The 20097-nt window shown below is 37.7% G+C and overlaps 1 protein-coding gene across 1 annotated transcript in view; it reads right to left on the reverse strand.

Moving 5' to 3' along the window:
- The window catches only part of atrx (ATRX chromatin remodeler), a 50274-nt gene extending 32276 nt beyond the window's left edge, over positions 1 to 17998 (reverse strand). Inside the window, exons 1-13 of the mRNA XM_081383056.1 lie at positions 17702 to 17998; positions 16544 to 16638; positions 13290 to 13339; positions 12339 to 12388; positions 9448 to 9572; positions 9245 to 9361; positions 8017 to 8126; positions 7873 to 7940; positions 5392 to 7373; positions 4101 to 4167; positions 1930 to 2075; positions 1676 to 1846; positions 1465 to 1591 (exon numbers count right to left, since the gene is read on the reverse strand). Coding sequence (XP_081239182.1) covers positions 1465 to 1591; positions 1676 to 1846; positions 1930 to 2075; positions 4101 to 4167; positions 5392 to 7373; positions 7873 to 7940; positions 8017 to 8126; positions 9245 to 9361; positions 9448 to 9572; positions 12339 to 12388; positions 13290 to 13334 — 3008 coding nt within the window. The 5' untranslated portion in view covers positions 13335 to 13339; positions 16544 to 16638; positions 17702 to 17998. The remainder of the gene's footprint in view (positions 1 to 1464; positions 1592 to 1675; positions 1847 to 1929; positions 2076 to 4100; positions 4168 to 5391; positions 7374 to 7872; positions 7941 to 8016; positions 8127 to 9244; positions 9362 to 9447; positions 9573 to 12338; positions 12389 to 13289; positions 13340 to 16543; positions 16639 to 17701) is intronic.
- Between the last annotated feature and the right edge of the window lie 2099 nt (positions 17999 to 20097).

Below are 20097 nucleotides of genomic sequence, written 5' to 3' on the forward strand. Positions count from 1 at the left end.
CAATTTGAGAATTAAATTCTATTTTATATTATTATAAATTTTATATTATTATTTTATATTATAAAATTGTTATTCTATACAATAGAATAAAGAGACAAATGAAATAAACACGGCTTCAGGCGTTTCAACAGTATATTCAGGCAAGAAATACTAGAGAAATGAAAGTAATCAAATGTAAATAACTCTGGATAAATATTGTAAAAATTAAATACAGATTAACGCTTAAAATTATTCAGTCAAGAGCAGAGTGATTTTCTTTTGTCTTTTGTTCTTTGATTAACATGACAGACAGCAGCAGGAATATTAGGCTTCGGTCACTTTAAGAGCTTATGCAAGGATCCAATGTACGGTTACACAACATGCCTATTCTCTAAACTATTTACAATTATGTTCCAATACTGACTGTATTTACCTGAATACTCGGGAAGACGGGCATTTGACTATGTATTTGACCATTTAAGTGAGATAAACCATGAAAAAGAAATCAGTTTGGTACTTTGGTATGAGGCCGCCGTTTAAAACTATAGATCAGTGGTGCACACACTTTTGGTGTGAGTGTGAAACTTGCGGGAATGAGTAAAATTATGCGCAATACAAGCACTATTTAACCGGAGCGAATAAGACGAGTAAGTGAGAGGAAGAGGGCGTGTGTTAATTCGTCGTCGGAGAGAAGAGAGAGAACGCTGATATCGGTGTATCGATACTGCAGAAAAGGAGCATTGAAACCGTTTCAATACATTTCTAAATCCCAATATTTTTAACACCACTAGTAGAATGTCCAAAGTGGACCATCAAAATAGAGAGCTTCCCACAACAACACTGCACCACTATGAGAAACAACAAATGTAGACGGGAATATGTCAGTAGAATTTCAAATCCACAATGATCAGGTATTTATTTTAGTAAAGGCCTAACTATACATCATAATAAATGCATTCAGTGATTGTATCTCCGTCTGGGTCGCAAATCGTATGCACTATCTGACTAACACATAGATGTTGTCGAAAGGGGAGCGTTTCCCTCGTGATGCTCTGCCTGGTGAGCAGAAACACTGAGTTGCTCTTTGTTTCAGCTGCACTGGGGTCAATTGACTGACATTAAAGGGATAGTTCAGCCAAAAATAAATTCTGTCATCATTTACTCTCCCTCAAGTGGTTCCAAACTTGTCTAAATTTCTTTCTTCTACTGAACAGAAGAAGAAATTTCTGTGTATACATATTATGGAAGTCAATGGCTACCGTCAACTGCTTTGTTACCCAACTAAAGCAAGATGATGATATTTTTGAGTGTTTTTGAGATATTTTTGAGTAAACTATCTTTTTAACATCCAGATGGTGCTGCTTATGATTTTTGCATTAGCTCTTAAATAAGGGATAGTACAGTGGATCAGGGACTCAAACTCGCGAACCAATGTGTCGATAGCTACGCCATGGCATGGAACTACAGAACCGCTGCCATCCTTACCGTGTTTTGCGTTTATTGCTCTTGTTTTCAGCCTCTTCTTCACTCACAGCCTCACTGAGCGCTGACGCATCACTGGAGCCCGAGAGCGACTGCTCAAAGTCTGAGTCTGCCGAATCGTCACTGTCCACTGCACAAACGCAATCAATAAAACCATTCAACAACACATCAGAGGAGTCACATGTGCCGGCTTATGTTTAGACTCGACACTGACCTTTCCGCCTGCCTCTCTTTTTGGTTTCTTTCTTTTTTTTGACTGGGGTCTCTTCATCAGAGTCACCCTCACTTAGAGTCAACTTCTTACGCAGCAAACGGTGCCTGCGTCCACCTTTCTTCACGTCAACATCTGAGCCCGAGTCTGAAGTTTCGTCCTCGTCCTCTTTATCTGCACGAACATCAATGCATTATACATGACAGGAACACATCTGCTTTAAACTGCATTCAAATCTGAATTAATTCTTAACTCACCGCTTTCTTCTTGCTCCTTTGCACCATCTTTTCCTTTCTTACGTGAATCCCTATCCTCTTTATCTGCGTTTTCATCATCCGATGAACTATCAGCTCCAGACGAATAGTTGGCTTTGATCTGCGCCAAAAGCATCCTCTTGGCAATTCTTTTAAGAAGAGATAGAAACAAGATATTAAGTTAAACTTATTTAACTTCTGAATGTCCAGTCTGGGATGTTTTTAAGGTAACTAGTTTGATCATCTTAAATCAAATGCAGAATGACGTGCCTCAATGTAACTACAAACATCAAGATCATGGGTTCGATCCCCAGGGAACGATTAAAAACTGAGTGGTTTCTGCTTATTAACAGGAAGTCCAACAGTTACGGTCTTGAAATGCAGAAGGGCAGAAACCTTACATGTCCAAAACTGCTACTTTTCAGGAATTAAGAAACTCTGTATTTTTTAAATAACACCAAGTTGTCAAAGTTGGTACTGTAGCTTTATATTGTCAGAAACTTGCTCATCACATCATATTATTAACATTTTACCAAAAACAAGCTCAAATAGAGCAAATACCAGAGATATGCGTTTTGTCCGCACCTGGAGGTTTAAGTTTAGAGTATCTGTGTGTACTTTTATATGAAACATTTTGATCTTTGAAACTTTGCAGATCTTTTACATTTAGAAAGAGCTTTATATAGAACAGCACACTACATGTAATGTCATATTCGAAAAAGCATAATACGGGCACTTAACTTTCACTGGATAATATTTTTAAGACCCCAAGTGTTAGAGTTTAACCTGTTAAGCTGCAACGCCACTTTTGAAAAATCCCCAGAAATGACATACCAAAACTGAAACAGATACAGTTCATGAACCCTTTGTACTAAAACCACAAGTATGATCTCGTTTGAAAGCTGACACCTGGCAGTTTATTGTAAATGTAGAATTAATTATTGTCGTAATGACAAAAATTGTTATAAATAGCTTCAAAGTTTTGTAAAGTTATTAGAAATTATTTTTTATGAAACATCCTCATGAAAATAAAATTGAAATTGGCACTGGAGCAATCTAGAAATGCACTACAGCTAAAGCCACATGTCTAAACATTTTATGTTTAAAATCTGAAGATAATAAGCCCAAAACTCTGTATTTAGTTAAATGTTTTTCAAGACCATGTCATGTGACTAACAGTTAGGGCTAGCTAGCATGTTAGCTTAGCACACCATCAATACACGACAATATATGAGATTAAAACCATATTTATGCTCAAAACGTACTTTATAACTCAAGCCGAATGTTTTAAATAATCTTCTGTGATCTAATTTAGCTTCAGATAAAAAAATCAGACAGAAAATATATTATTTGATAGTATTATGCACAATGATGAAGTCTATATAGATTAGCATTACATTATAAATATAATCTATTATTATAAAAATACCTGGCATGGCTTGAAGAACACAGGCAAATCAGATATCATTGCAATCATGTTTATTGTCTTCAAAACATCTTTTATCTGCATGATTACAGCCGATCTCTGTTAGCTGTGTGTGTGTTCGAGGCTTCCTGGAATGTCACATGATCATGGCTCTTCTTCATGTGCCATATATGGACTATATTACTGTGCATATAGCGCCCTCAGGCTATTGGTATGAATTGAAAACACTGTGAATTAGAATACCAAACGCTCATAAAGATTACATTGACGCATTTGGGTATAAATTCAATAAATATTATTCCTGTCTATAGAAATATGATGTGAATCTAAAAGAATCTATCAATATTTCTCCAAATCTGCACATTTTTGAGCTAAAGCCCTGAGGGACGTTGTTTTGTGTATCGCTGTCATGACGACAGCACAGAGTTTTTTATGAATGGGAGCGGCTGACGCGCATAATTCATATTAAAGGTATCGACTCATTTTTTCATTTCATAACTCCTGACACAAATTAAGACATAACTGTCACTATGAGTTTCTCAGAATACAATAGTGGTCAAATACTGAAACTTGAGTCTTATATCTTTTTAATGATGTATAGTTTGTCAATGTATAACATTAAATCTGATAGTAATTTTGAATTAAATAAATAAAAAACGCTTCAGTGCGCCGACGCACTGGTGAAGCTTAACAGGTTAAACAGACAGAAACTTAAAAAAAAAATATTCACAGCAAGTATAAATGATACCTATTTTCAGGGTCATCGTCATCATCCACCACCTGGGAGGATTCAGCCTTTAATTCAACTTCATCACCTTGAAGAACAAGAAAAAGCCATGAAATTCAATAAACACAAGTCCAAAATCGTAGTTTTATAGAGCGCTGATGATGACCTGTCTGATCTGAGAGACTGTATCTCAGTGCTTCTCAAACCTTTAGTGTTCAGTGTCTTAGTTATAATCGTTAATTCAGTTTTTTTTAGCTAGTCTGTCCTATATAATTTAAGTAAGCGACTACATCTATCCAAAACGGGTCCATATTAACTGCTCTCAAATGTTCTACCAGTCCGTAGCTAGCGATATATCGACTTGCGTCTCCGTCTAGTGATGTTTCACATATAGTGTGTGAGCAGGGCGTGAGCAGTTCGTTTTCAGTTAGGCACCCTTATTAACAGGAGAGCTACAAGGTGTCAGAAGTGACAGGAAGTAGATAGTAAATAGGTGACAGTGCGTCTATTTTTGCCACACAGCTCACACTCAAGGCAGCAGCTCTGATAGCTTCAGAAAACTAAAACATCAGGAGACCAAAAAAGACATGAAAGCAGGTCAAAAACATTTGAACTCTGATTGCAGATAACGCTAGCCAACAGTCTGCAGGTTGGGGGTCTATGTAAATTATTTTTTAATTGTGATGTAAATTAGGTCCTCATATTTACCGTATTTTAATTATTTTAATGAGTCACTTCTTTACCATATGAAACGTGCTGTGATTTATCTGTTGTGGAGGAGGCAGGCGTTTTGTAAGGCACGCGTTCAGCCAATCAACATACACTTACGTCACTGGTAGATCCTATTGCGTTGGATTTGACCCTGGCCTGAAGTAGGAGGTAATTTAGTCTCCCAAAAGGCGTTCCTATAACTGAAAAACTTCCCAGTTCCTGCGGTGCGAACACGCCAAAAAAGCGGGCACTTCTGTCAAACGTTATGGGAACTATGAATCTGTTCCTCCAGTGCAAAAGCCCCTTTAGTGTGCTGAGAGTTATTTACCATTTTTATGCACGCCATAGTTTCCCGTTTTATGTATATATTTTACATTTTACAATGGTTATGTGGTCCACCTGTTAGTTTGAAAGCTGCTACAAATTTGGCAGGACATGTTTCCCAAAATCAAGATCAATTATTTTTATTATAAAGGGACAGTGGTTAATTTAGTACGTTTTTCTACCACTTACTTATTCCGAATTTAAAATCAATGAACTATAGGCAGCGAATACTTTATGCCATAAAATGTAGCTTAACTCAACCATTTTGTTGACTGACCTGATGACTGATGGAAACCATCAATACTGGCCATAACGGACTCGAGTATTGGTTTAATCTTCTGCTGATCACTGTCCTCTCCTGAGTTATCAGCCTGCTTCTCCTCCTCTTTCTCCTCCTCCTCATCTTCGTCACTGGAGGAAGACTCTTCCTTGGTTTTAGCCTTTTCTTTCTGAGACCTTCGTTTCCGCTCGAATGACCTTTTAGGCGCTTTTTTGCCCTCTTTACTGCATTCCTCCTCTTCCTTCTCTTCCTTTTTGACGCCTTTGGATTTTTTTTTCCCACTACCCATCTTGGCCAGGCTTTTCATCTGCTTCTCAAGATCGGAGTTGTGGTTTGAGGAGTCCGATTCCCTGCCTTTCTTCCTTTTGGATCTTCTTTTTTTTGCCGTTGACGACTTGTCACTCTGGTCCGAATCCGAGGAGCCCATGTCGAGTTTGCGCTTCGGCTTCCCTTTCGCAGTTGAGCGGGTAGCCACTTTCTTCGTCTTGGTCCGTTTTCCAGAAGCCTTCCCGCTGTTTTCGGTTTCACTCTCATCAGAGCTGGCCTTCAGAGCCGCCGTCTGCAGGACCTCAGGGACCTCATCCGAGTCTGAATCACACTGCTCCTCGACTGGCTCACTGCGCTCTTCTTTTGCCTTTGACGACTTTGGTTTACGTTTGCTCTTTGCCTCCGGTGACTTGCGTAAGGGTGTGGTCTTCATCCTGGGGGAGCGTCGGCTATCTTGACCCTCCTTTGGTAACGTCTCCCCATCCATGTCTTCTGAAGGTGACCGTTCACTGCTCTTATCTCGCTTTATGGTAATTTTAAGAGGAACGGGTGTAAGTTTGACGACGAGTTTTTTACCCAGTTTTGTAAGGCTCTTATTGGACTCCACGACCTCAGCGTTGGACGTCGATTTCACATCACTGGAATCGGTCGAGTTGTCAGCGTCATCTTCTTTCTTTACAGAGTCATCTTCTTTCTTTACAGCGAGACTCTCGACCATCTCAAAGAGTTCCTCTGGGACAGATGGTGGAATAGACACAATGTCTTTATCCAGAGACGCTTCACCCGCTGGCACAGAGCTTTCCTCAAAGTCCGGATTATCTGCCATTTCCTGATCTTTAGCTTCACTTTCTTCAGACCGGTCTCTTTCTTCAGGGTCTTTCTCCTCAGACCGTTCTCCTTCTTCAGACCAGTCCTGAGCTTCCTCTGGCGAGAGTGGAAGGCTCTCCTTCATCTCAACATCAGCTGAGTTACTGTCCTGTTGGTTTTCCTCTTCTACCACAGGATTATGGTCCGTAGTAGGGCAATCTGAACTTTCCTCCGTGACAGTTGTAGGGTCAGCGTGGTGCGAGTTAACAACCGTTTTACCTGCAGTTTGACTGTCTGGAGGTCTTTGCTCCTCTCCATTCTGAAACTTGAGGCCTTTCTCTTCAAATTCTTTTTCAAGCGACTCCTCAAGAGCTGTATGAGCCTTTTTCAGATCCGCCAAAACTGATTTGAAGGCCTTTAAGTGTCTATAACTTACCGCCTTAGCATCAGGGCCATTTGACGTGTGCTGGAGGAATTGCACAAAAGTACGGTTCAAACCGTTCGTGGTCTCGATTAGTTTTTTGGTCTTTTTGACTAGCTCTTTGGGAACCTTCAACGTCTTACAGGAAAAGGTTACGGTTCCCGCTCCGTCTGAAGCATAATCCTGTCCGTTTACTGCGGGTTTTTCTCGTTTGGTATGCTTGTGTTTGCGATCTTCACGCTTTGTCTTGTCACTTTCTCCCCTTGGCTTTTTATAACGAGATTCCAAACTGAGCAAAACTTTTTCACAGGTTTTAACATAGTCTTTCAGCGGCTCTGGGTAGCACACAAAGCAGTGCCATTTGCTTTCTTCATTCATGATTTCAGACAGCTCTTTTCGTCCAAGGTTGCGCAAAATGCATTTTTTGCAGAAGGCATTGCTGCAGTAGTCACAGCAAATCAGATTGCCACCCTCTGCACACCACCTGAAAAGAAAATACATCCAATCATTAAATTCATTTGGGGAAAATGCAATTGTATTTTCTAATGATTTTTAAACCAGCAGGACTTTCAAGTTAATAGGAAAATGTAAAAAAAATAATAATACATTAGCAATTTTTCTACAGTAGTATACACTGTTTGAATCCGTGCAGTAAAAACAGCAACACTTTTATTTATTTATTTAGTCAAATTTCTGACTGTTAACTTGATACTGCTTTTATAAACCTGAAAAACACTGTTAACTTAACCTGTATCATTGCTCTGTGGTTTAAATTAATTAATTGATTTAATTGAAAAAATTCTTAAATTAGCACAACACTGTTTTCATTTAATTTAACTTTTTTTGTTAATTTAGCAGTGCATTCTTTAGGATAAGTTTTTGCTGTGGTAAACGTGAAATTACACAAATATTGGTATTGTCTACTAAATATGTTGCTATCGTATAATGTTATAAACAAATAAAAATAAATGTTATGCACCAACCTGCATTGTTCATCCATCCCTTCATCATCCTTGCTGATATCGTCACTCATATAATATTTGAAACATGACTGTAGGAAAAAGGCATGCATGTTAATGAGAGATAGAAGCGCATAATTGGCTGTAACAAGTGAATCTGGCTTCTACCTTGCAGATAAGAACATGCAGTGCAGGATGTTGAAAGATGGAATCCCTCTGAAAATGATTGACTTGCTGTCCACATGCTGTGCAATTAAATATCTCCTGGAGCTTCTCGTCTGTCAGAGATTAAAAAATAAATGAAGATAATAAACAGTAATACTGCAACGCTGCCTTAGACTCTTTAATATTCTAGAAGTTTCTCTCAATCCTGGTCCTGGAGCAGCTCCAAAACTGCAGATTTTGTATGCATCTGTTAGTTGAAACACTATTACGTTCTCAAGTGCACTTCTGATGATCAGGTCGATTTAATTGGGTGTGTTTAAGGTGTTTTCACACTTGGTCCTTTTCAGTTCTTTTAAAGAGGACTCAAGTGGGAAAACACCCTAAGATTAGATGTACTTCAGGACCAGAGACCTGATGAATAAATGTTGCGAACACACAAAAAAAGCATAGAAATGTGCGTACGCAATTTCCACTCACATATCGCGATTTATAAAAAATAAACCTAGAACTTATTTTACTGGAGTGAGCAAAGTAATCAGAATGATTTAAACTCTGTTTTACCTCTGATCTGCACATTTAGATTAAATATGCCACTCTCGTTAATGAAGTTAAGCACTGAAATTTCAATCATTATCCACAAGTTGCAACATTTTAAAAATTTATTTAAATAAAATATTTGTAGTGAATGTGCTGCTTTTGAACACTTCTCCTGTGGAATGCTGTGTTTCAATGTTTTAACTACAGTGAGGATCAATGGACACATGATAATTCCGCTTTGAAATGTGCTGAATGTTCTGAGAAAATATTTTTGCGCAAATAATAATCAATGATGCGAATTTGACTCCGTCTTAGCAGATGGCTTTGCAACATAAACGGTATAACAGACACCAAAGCACATATAGCCATCCAAATAAGAGAAATTTTGCAAAAATAGAAAGGCAATGCATTAAATTCCAGAGGTGAAGGTGTCATGATCACAAAACAAAATGCTTTCAAAATCCTCCCATTTTTCGGCCAAACAAGTTACACTACTCTACTATCTGGGCTGCAATCTTTAGATTCAAGGGAATCTTTCTTAGGACTAGCCTATTACATTCATGTTATTCGAATATGTGCAATAGGTGTTATATAACAAATAAATCGACAGCCAAAATTTCATAACTGATTTCTGATAATTCAATAAACTTTACTGGCGCTTGAGATCATTTACAGTAGACATGAGCTCACTCACCCGAACGTTTCCGTGGTCCGTCCTCTTTCACTTTACTTCCTCGGTTACGAAACTCCGGACCTCTGAATTCATCTTTAGCTTCATTAGCAACCGGCTCTGGCTTCACCACCACTGTGCCTGAGAGACGAGAAGCCAGGAGGTTCAGTGTGGCTCTTACACTACACGCTTCAGTGGACACTCAATCATCTCAACAGAAGACTTACCTTGTGGTAACTTGTTAATATCCAGGCCGCTCTGCATGCTGTCATCTGTGCAGTGTTCACCTCCACTCTCATTTGCACATTCAGGTTCATCTACAGCAGTGTGCTTGGTCACAATTGAAGGTTTTCTTCAATTAAAAAAAAAGGAAGGTCAACAGGTTTGTTCTGATAAACAGTATCAATATATATCCTTTTCCCTCCCAAACACTTTTCTAACTCAAAATTCTAACATTCCTCCCAAAGGCACAATTCCCACATGAATATGCCATTCAAAGAGCATGGCCATAAAATGTGTAAAACTACAGAAGCATTGTAATATCTCAATTGTTATAAAGGGTAATGTGCAAGCAACAACTGCAGTTGATGTAGAGGAATACATCACCAACAAGTAGGGCTGTGCGATTAATCAATCGATTTTTCGAATTTCGATTTTGGCTTCCAACGATTATGAAAACAAAATAATCAATGTAAAATGATTATTGTGCAGTCATGTGCAGTCACAGTCAGTCATGTTAATCAAACAACAAGACAAAGATAAAATCACTCGCTGCTCTTGAATGAATAAAGTCTAGTTTTAATAAGGATTAGTCTATATTTAATGTATTTTAGACTTGATTACTTTATTTAACTTTGATTACTTTATTCAATTTATTACTTGTCTTCTGTAACTGTTCTGAGGACATTTTACTTACATTAATTAACCTAGTATTATTTTTTGCTGAAGTATTAATAATTGTGAAATTTCACTAACATTTAAAATGACCCATATCATGAAATAAGACTTTGGTTATATCGCCCACCAATAATCGTGATTTCAATATTGACTTTATCCATAATCAAGCAGGCCTAGGGAACTTCTCAACATTCTCAACACAAATGACTCTTGTCATGCTTGTCAGCTTGGTTTGTCTATGCCTACCTTGGTATTATTTATAAAACAATACACATGAAGTCATGTTGCTAATCAGAGCTGTGTTCCTTTCAAATTCAGGAAGTAAGAATTTCCTATTTGGAAAAGTGCAATAGAAAAATCATAAATCATGTAAGACTTGGAAACTTGAGTGGAAATCCATAGATGAAGGCAGGGGTGTAACGGATCATAGTTGATCCGTGATCCGTACGGAACAAGCCCCACTGTTCGGAAAACGTGATTCACGTACTAATTAACCATCATAGATTGAAAGTAGGGCTGAACGATACATCAAATTTTCATCGTCATCGCGATATGAACTCGCGCGATGAACACATCGCAACAGACAGCTTGACACGATGAATAACACCTGGTTCAGATTACAAAATTTTTGTGTCTGTTACGATAGTCACGGTGTCAGATTACTCGATTTTGACTCATAAAATCTTGTCGTGTCATGGACAAGAAATATGTCAGACTCATAGACTGTAAAAAATGGTCAGACTACACGTTGCTTTCCGACCAGTCATCGCGTGCCGTCATACACACACACACACACTGTCCCTCGCTCACTTACTCACTCGCGCGCGCACACACACACACACACACACACACACACTGTCCCTCGCTCACTCACTCGCTCTAAATAGCGTAATCCAGGCAGGTAATAAACGTTTGACCAATCACGCAAATAACCTATTAAAGCACTAAGACATGGGAACACTATATTCTATTTTACTATGTCTATTTAAAAATAAATAAAAAATTCAGAAATTGTTGTTAGCTATAGCTAACATTCACATTTGAATATTTATCGCAAGTCATATCGTCATCGCAATATTAAACAATGTTATCGCACATCGCAGCTTTTCCTCATATCGTGCAGCCCTAATTGAAAGTTCATAATTTGCAGGTGTTGTCAATTTAAACAATCAATCGATTTTAAACCATCAAGCACAAGACGACGTGAACCAGAACTCGATTCAGTTTTTTGTGCACACACACAAGCTTGCACATATAGGCATTTTGCATTCCTTTTTTTTTTTTTTTTTTTTTGCTGGTCTGAAAAATTAACTGTTCTGTGACCCAAAACCTTAATATGATCCAAAGCCTGAGTTTTGTGATCCGTTGCACCCCTAGATGAAGGTATGACAGCACCTGTACATGTACACACTAGGGGTTGAATCGAGATTTATGTGATGAAAGTTGAGTCGACTAGTCGCTGATGACGTCATTGATGAGCAAATAAGCCTGAACCTCGAGCTGAGACTTGAACGCGTGTTGCCTTGTGCACAGCTATGGCGTACGACACAGCGAAGGCTATTGCTCCTACATAACAGCTCATTTTTATCAGTACTTTTGTCTTTGGGTCATCAAATGCATAAAAATATATAATATACTGTATATGTAGTACCTCTCCCATCTATGTACTCACTCTAACTTTTCAAAAATTTGAAATAATAACTTTTCATTAATTATTTTTACATTTTTCTGTTATTTAAAGTGTCAAAATATCATGTGGTGCGACCATCCGGCCATTTTTGTGGAAACTGTGATACATTTTATTTTTCAGGATTCTTTGATGAATAGAAAGTTCAGTATGCGGGGAAATCGCTCTTGAATGTGGGTTCGCTTTTCACTTTCGCCTTCGAATTCACACGTACGTGGAGATATTTGTCAATGTCAGTCATCTCTCATTACTCTTGTCTCGTAAATGAACTGTAAATCTGACTCCTGCTGCGACGCTTTCAGTTTATTACTGTAAACACCGAAAACACAGACTACAGCAAGCCTAGTAAACAAGACTAAGTAACAATGTTGATTTTAATGTTGATTAAAATCAGATGATCAAATTCCCTAGGGAATATCCCACATCTGATGTTGAACTGAACCCAGCATAAAACAACATAGAAGGTATCAGTTCAGTCGAGCTATTTCACTGGAAAAGAGCCAGAACCAGAACAATGAGCGCAACCCAACTCACCTCTTTGAGCGTGAAGATGAGGGTTTGGTCATTTCGGAGGAGCAACCAGGCTGAAAAAAAGAAAAGAATTTCATTTTCAGTGATTTAAAATCCACGTCACTAACTTAACTCTCCACACTGCAAAACATACTTTTCTTACTTAGTATTTTTTGTCTTGTTTCCAGTACAACTACCAAAAAATGCTTAAATCAAGATGCATTTACTAGAGGAGTAAAATGCTATAAGATATGTCTTGATTTCTGGGGAAATAAATCAAATTTTAGCCAGTTGTTGCTTAAAAAAAGCTAAATGATCTGACAATGGGGTAAGAAAAATAATCTTAATTCAAACAGAAACGAGATTATTTTTCTTACCCCATTGGCAGGTAATTTTGCTTAAGAATTTTTAGATCTCTGGACTGAAAACAAGACAAAAATACTAAGTAAATAAAGCATTTTTTACAGTGCAAATGTTTTAAAAATAGATTTGCAGATCACAGAAATAACATCTGAATAAACTGTGTCCACCGAGTAATTTTTCAAGCAACATTAGCCTCATATATCAGTGTTGCATAAAAGGGTCCTAACCACAATGCCCACAGGGACATCTCAATACCTGTATATTTTAACACCGATTCAGAAATCATTACAATGGTGTGATGGGTGTTCAGGAGATTTTGGACTTAGCATTTCAATTTAACATGCCCATGTCTTTTATACACTTACTGAAAGAAAAAAGAAAGAAAGACAGGAAGCCCCTGTCCAACAAACTGAAAATCAAGTATGTGCATCAGTTGTGTAAAGGATGCTTTATCTATGCAGAGAATGATGGGAAAAGCTGTGTTTTTTTTTTTTTCACAAAAGTCTGTAGCTAAATGCCAAGCATTATCTACATTATTTAACACATGAAACTTGTCACAATAGGACTGTGTTACATTAAACTGCAGAGAAACACAGAAAAGTAGACACACACCTCGTTCATTTTCTCATCAGGGATGTTTAAGTCACTGGATGCCATTTTACCTGCAATGTGAGAAAAGCAAGAGTTACAATATACTTTTCAAATACAATCGCAAATTAAATGCAAACAATTATTGGGAAATATTCTGTCAGCACGGCCACCACAGGAGTTGATACAATCGGCTCCATTTACTTTACATCAAAACAGGCTCAAATTAAATTAAAATAAAGCCTTAGATTCCCCTTATTAAGAAAACGCAGTTTTAGCGCGACTGTCCAATTTAGACAAACGTATCGATTGCATTTTATCCTTGAAATGATAAGCCTATCAACGTCGTTACCTAGCTGTTCCGATAGGCCTACATCATTTTACAGCAGTAAAAAGAAACAGCCGTGGTCGAATACTATGTCAGAATTAAATAAATGAGAAAGAAGTTAATGTATTTTAACGAAATTCATCTTTTTATAACGCTAAATGATGGTGCTAAATGGCCATGATCATCTCTAGGCTAAAAGGACAGGAGAGTTAAAGTTACTAAAAATAATAAATACAAAAAATGTACACTTATTGATGTATTTATGCTTGATGTGATTTTTGTTAATGATTTACGGTTATAAACGATTATGAACATTTACTCTACAAAAATTGCAAACTAAAGTGACTAAGACTGGTATTTCTAAAATAATCTCCATGCAGGATAAAAGTATGTGGCAGTTGTTTCTGCAACAGCTCCTCTCGCACTGTGTAATACGTCAGTGTCTGAATTCCTCGCTTTATTTCCTTCCTCGCTGATATAGTGCACTCAACTGCCACGCACTAGATAGGGATTAGAGAATCAGTGAGTGATTTCAGACGTAGCAAGAGTCAATTCTAGGGCTGCCTCCTAATAGTCGACAAACTGTAAGTCGACTAGATGAGGTTTTGTCGACCAAAATTTTATTAGTCTCAGGAAAAAAAAAACTTGTTCACTCTAATGTTTTGAATAATATGTAATAAATTGTACATTTCCTGAAGACAATGTGAGTGGTGCTTGCAGTGGTAAAACTCTTTCTATATTCAAAACTCGGCTACATAGATAAATTTGCGCTATTATTAGCCGCATATTCCAGTGTTTGTGTGGAGAGCGCGCTTATACAGCATCACATACAGGCGCTGGTGCGATCACTTACATTTAACTTAAAATTATTTTTGGTCATGCAGATAAGAGTCATGTAAAGGGTCTACTTTAATTTTTGTTAAACTCACAATAACAACAAAATGTTGTGCTTTTGTTAAATAAAAAAAAAATTTTTTTTGTTAAAACAGGACACGCTTTCTGCCGTCTTGGTCTCAGTCCCGTAACAAAACGAACCGAAACTCAGTGTATCCTTGCCTCACAGACATGAGCAATATATCTAAAGAGAGCTTGAAATGTCTACTTTTGAATGAACAAATCCAAATGGAAAAATTAATATTATCAGATTATGTAATCCGCATGAAACGTGCATATCGATGACGAGTTCAGCATCGTTGACTAAATCTTTGCAGCCGAAAACACAGAAAGCATTACCAATAGATTATTAAAATGTTTAAAAAAAAGTCTCCTTCTGTTTTTTCACGACACATTCATAATCATTAGGTTTGCAGATGAGCTGTGGCAAACTTTATGTGTGCGTTTGAGCGCTTATTAGGCTATGTATTATACATAGGCAATTAAAGTCTCATTATTATGATTTATGGCTTATTAATATAAACGTGTGATTAGTCGAGTAATCGCTTAAATGAACGACAACTAGTCGACTAGAAAAACCTTTAGTCGAGGGCAGCCCTAGTTGACTCCTGTGCTGAGTCGACCACTACTCCAGGGCTATTCAATAGAATCGACTGATAATCGGTTTTACAGATATTTAAGCATTTCTCCATAATCGGGTATTGGTTTTGTAATATTGGATTAGCCGATAAATGGCGGCATCTAGTAGGAATTATGCGCAAGACCGCCATTAAACCATTGCGTCTGAGGGGAGACACGAGTCAACGACGGTGTTCACAGGTAAAGCAACTTACTTTGCTTTGATTAATAAACTTTAACATGACAGCCATTAAAGCACAAATAAGATATGTTACATAAATATTTGATAGGTCTATGTAATTTAAACTTGGCGCTAAAAATAGAGACCAACTCACAGAGTCATGTAATTCAAAAAGTCCTGTCCTAATAAAACTTATCTTTTCATGAATTAAACAAAACAGCCATTAATTAGTGCATGTTGGAAATAAAAGCACTCATCGTCAGTCTTGTGAAGTCGCGTTCAGTGCCGTTGATTCAGGCTGATGATCAGAAAATGCTCCAGCACAGCCACCGTACGCAGCTTTTAACAAGATCCACTCGTTTAAAACTCTTTAAATTATATTTTTAATTATATATATATAATAATTATATATATTTATAATTATAATTATATATATAATTATATATATAACATCTACTATATAACCTTTATTTCACTAATAAACATGTAAATAATTACAGCTCTGTGGTAAATGATGATCTATGCGAGAGAAGTTCTGTGTAAACGCAAAGATAACAGCGTTCTGTCAGCAGGTATTTTATAATCTAGACCGAAATAAACATTAATAATTCTGATAACATGCCAGAGTAGATGAACTCTGTAATTGCAATGATGTATTCATTATGTTTACTTTTCTGACAAAGTTTGCATATTCCAGCAAATGCATGCGTAATGTAGGCCTATGCTTATTCCATTCTCTTCACTTTTAGCCTATCAAACACAAACCTTTTAAAACTGTAGTTTAAAACAAAAGTTTATCCAAGCAAAGTTAAAAAGACTCGCCTGTCTTTTATGGTCTCCGTTTGAAAACATAAGACTTTGTACATTTATTTAGCCTAATGTTAATTTTACTGCTGTTTTAATCAAATTAAAATATGCAACTGGGATTACTAAGCTACAGAATTATTCTTACCAGATCAAAGCTTAGCTTTTATTTTAAAAGACTCTTTAGTTACTGTGCTCTTTATTTTTTAGGCACTCTTTCACACTCCTCTATTAGAAGTGTGTGTTTTGTATGCAAGGAGGGAGTGAAATAACAGAAATAACAGAAGTGGTAAATTAACCAGATATGGTTCTGTAGGCTATATTGGTTGTCGGGCACATAAACATGCAAATAATCGATATTGGTTAAAACAAAAATCTATATTAGTCGATATCTACAATTCAGTGTCCAGGAATCGGCTCTTTTGGAGAAGACTTCCCATCACTTATCCTCACCATTAGAAATGTCTTGAGAATCAATGCTTTCGTCGTCCGGAGAATTAACCAAGAACTCATGAAGTTTAGTCACCAATGTTTTCAGCTTACTGGACCTGAAAGAAACACAAGATATAGTATGCATCAAGAAACAAAGACAATAGGCCACATTTACAAACAATAGTACCACAGACTGAACTGAATAAGGAATATCAGTGTAAGAAAAGCTCAATTTTATTACACAAAAAGGACATCACAGTGTAGCATAATACTATACCTACTGTATTGAGGCAGAAAATACAGTACATATTATAAAGATAACGTTACTAATAAAACAACAACAAAATGAAAGTACAGGAAGCTGAATTTACACTGTCCGTTGATTTATTAAATGTGTCGGCGGGAAAAAAAATCATGCTAAAAAAAACTCGGAAATAAACCGTAAACAAAAGTGACTTTGCAGAACGTAAAACCGTCAATTTAGGTCTAAATAAACACGAATAGCTGAAATGAAAACGAAACACTAACAAATGGCCGAAAAGGAAAGCCGTTGCTAACGTGAGGAGAGTTTTAGCGGTCTCTGTTGATTGGCAGGTGGCGTCATCACGGAGCCCGTCTCCTATTAGCGCGAAACACAACAGCCGGTAACAGGACGGAAGACACGCACTGATAACAGCGAACATAAACAAACCGAGCAGCTCGTGTGCCTCACTTTAAGAGCAAGAAACATGCCTCCAAACCAAACACATGAATAAGACAAGAGAGTGGAAAAAAACAAATCGTCTCGCTACAGATGATGTTTTGGCTACTTGTTTGACACTGACTCTTATCCACTGATTCATTTTCAATACACGAGCTGATGTTACAAGAAAACACAAGAGAGAAAGACACAACAATAATACACAAATCCCCTAAATCTACGCCAAAACAGCCATTTTAATGAAGTACTGAGAATTTGGTGGAGAAAGGCCTAGTTTTTGCACATGACCAATGCAGCTATATCTGCACAATAGGGTGATTAATGAAAACTACTTGTAAAACAAAAGCAAGGCACTTCATTATGATTTCATTCATCATAAAATATCCTTACGATGCCCACTAACTATTCACAACACTTGGGCATAGATGTAAAGTGCACAAATGCACGCGCGTAATACCCGGCTGCATCCCTACACCTACCTGGAGATCTCAATGCTCAACTCACGCGCAGATCTTCGAGATGTCACTGTTGAGGCCGCGCGAGGAAAGCTGTTTTTTCATTCGATCCGGTCAATTTTCACGTGTGTGGTAAAAGTAAATTGTGTTTTACGCCGATCAGGACAGACAAAGCGAGAGCGCCATCTTGCCGGATGGCTCGAGACGCGCTAAAATGGCGCACGCGAGACTCCTCGCATTCTGCGCGCGCGCGCTCTGTGAACACACTGGACGCGAGTGGTCACATGCAGTTCACTTTTGACCCGACAGTCCCGCGTCCTCTTTGCGTGCTCACTGAATGCATTTTTAAAATGCACAGAAAGATAATATATAATGCATGTAATGCAAAGAAAGTGCAGCATGGAAGGAGGAACTAGGGCATGAGTTATATGATGCATTCCGGACAAATGCTTGCTGTTATACCGGCGCGTGCTATAATAATAAATGTGCAGAAATCACGGCATGCATTTTGTTTCATATGATGTTATGACCCCAATATGCTTAGCATCCATTGCAGTTTGTTATGCAAACATCATAATGCAGACTTTGCACTTCAGACAGACTCGTAGTTCATACTACATACAGACTACATGCATGGAGGAGAGGAGTGTGTGTTCTCCGCCACATGTGTGCATGATCGCATCCTCAGTAGTGCACATACCTGCAGATGTCGGTGGTCATTTCGTCCCCTTTTTAAACCTGCGATCTCCTTTAAAATATAATGCTTTTTATTTTTATTTTACTTTTTGAAATTATTTTCCCCCCTAGACGCAGACTTGGATTGCTTGATATTAAACAATGCCAGGATCCATGTTGCTATGGTGGAGCTCATGCAGCTGATTGGCTCGTTTTATCTCATAAGTGTAAACCAGGAAGAGAAACTCCCTGCTTTACAGATGCATTCTTCTTCATTGCATTTAAAATATAATACAGTTTTTCTCGATTGCTTAAACACATTTCTTGAAACTATGCCTCGTATTCTCAAAACTATAAACACAAATCCATAACGTCTCACCCAATTCCCCAAACATCCTATTTTCAGGCCAAAATGAAGCACTACACTCAAAACCATTCACTCTTGCTGAAAAACCAAACTTTGCCCTCAGACAGGACACACAAGCCCTCAAAATAACACATACTACAACATAGTCTAACACACTGGTGCAATAAATTCAAAACAACTGTGGTCAGTTATGTTGCTTGTGGTCCCCCCCCCCCCCCCTCACAAACCTTTTCACATGATGAACACAAAAGACACAACCAATGGATATATTGGCACGTTTTTATTCATTCATGTACTACACAGTACAACACACACACAACAAAACAAAACAAAAACAACTTTTTTCCCTGTTTTTTTTTTCCTCTAATTTTTTTTTATATATACATATTTACATAAGGTGTGTGTGACCATCAAAGTGTAAAAGAGCACACACAAACCTTATTCTAATATGGAATTGTATTGGAATGGTAAAGAGTGTTGGTCGTGACAGGAGAGCCTCCACTCAAGGAGACAATATGATGGACACGTCTAAGAATGTTCCACATATGGTTGAAAATACCATCATTGGCCTAGAAAGATAACATTCTGGGAGTCGAGACTATAAATGAGAAAGGATGCTTCACTGTCACACTCTGCAGTCACTCTGTGTGACTGTACGACTGCTGGCCTTTTCTTGCAAGAAAATAAACCTCATCAAAGACTATTGGAAATGTTTGTCTTTTATTCAGTGATATAATTTTCTTTGCCACCACACCTCCCTGAAGGTTCTCGAGGCGACGGTAAAGCGACTCAAATTTGGCCTTACTCGTAGCCCAGCCTCCCTCATAGTCATACCACTGATAAAGACATGGGCAACTAGAGTGGCTTGAATTTCATCTGAGACTGCTTGTCTTCTTGTCCTTCCTCCTCCTCCTCCACCTTATCCCTCCTCGATCTCTTCCTTCATGTCTTTCTGGATCCATTGTTCCAAAACTCAATAAACTGATTTGGGCCCTTTCATATATCTATTATATAGTTCTGATTGGTGTGTGTTAAATTTTGACTCTTAGTGTTTCCACTTGGGTAATTGTGTGCTAACTGAGCTGAAGCTGTGCTGACTTGAGTGAACAATATTGAATTCTAGTGCTTTCTAAATGACAACATGGTCTAAGCAATGAGAAATGAAGGTATTTGTGTGTAGAGTTTTGCAGTGACAGTTCAACAAATCTGACTCATGTGTCAAAACAGGGAATAGTGTTTATAGTTTAGTGAAATGGGTGTGCTTTTTGACAAATGACATTATGGTTTTGAAATTTTAATTCAAAAGCCTGGTTATAGTGTTTAAGCAATCGAGAAAAACTGTAATACTGCGCTGGTCTGCCATTGCAATGACTTTGAT

Source organism: Scardinius erythrophthalmus (genome assembly GCF_964197995.2).
Source record: "Scardinius erythrophthalmus genome assembly, chromosome: 13".
Taxonomy (NCBI): domain Eukaryota; kingdom Metazoa; phylum Chordata; class Actinopteri; order Cypriniformes; family Leuciscidae; genus Scardinius; species Scardinius erythrophthalmus.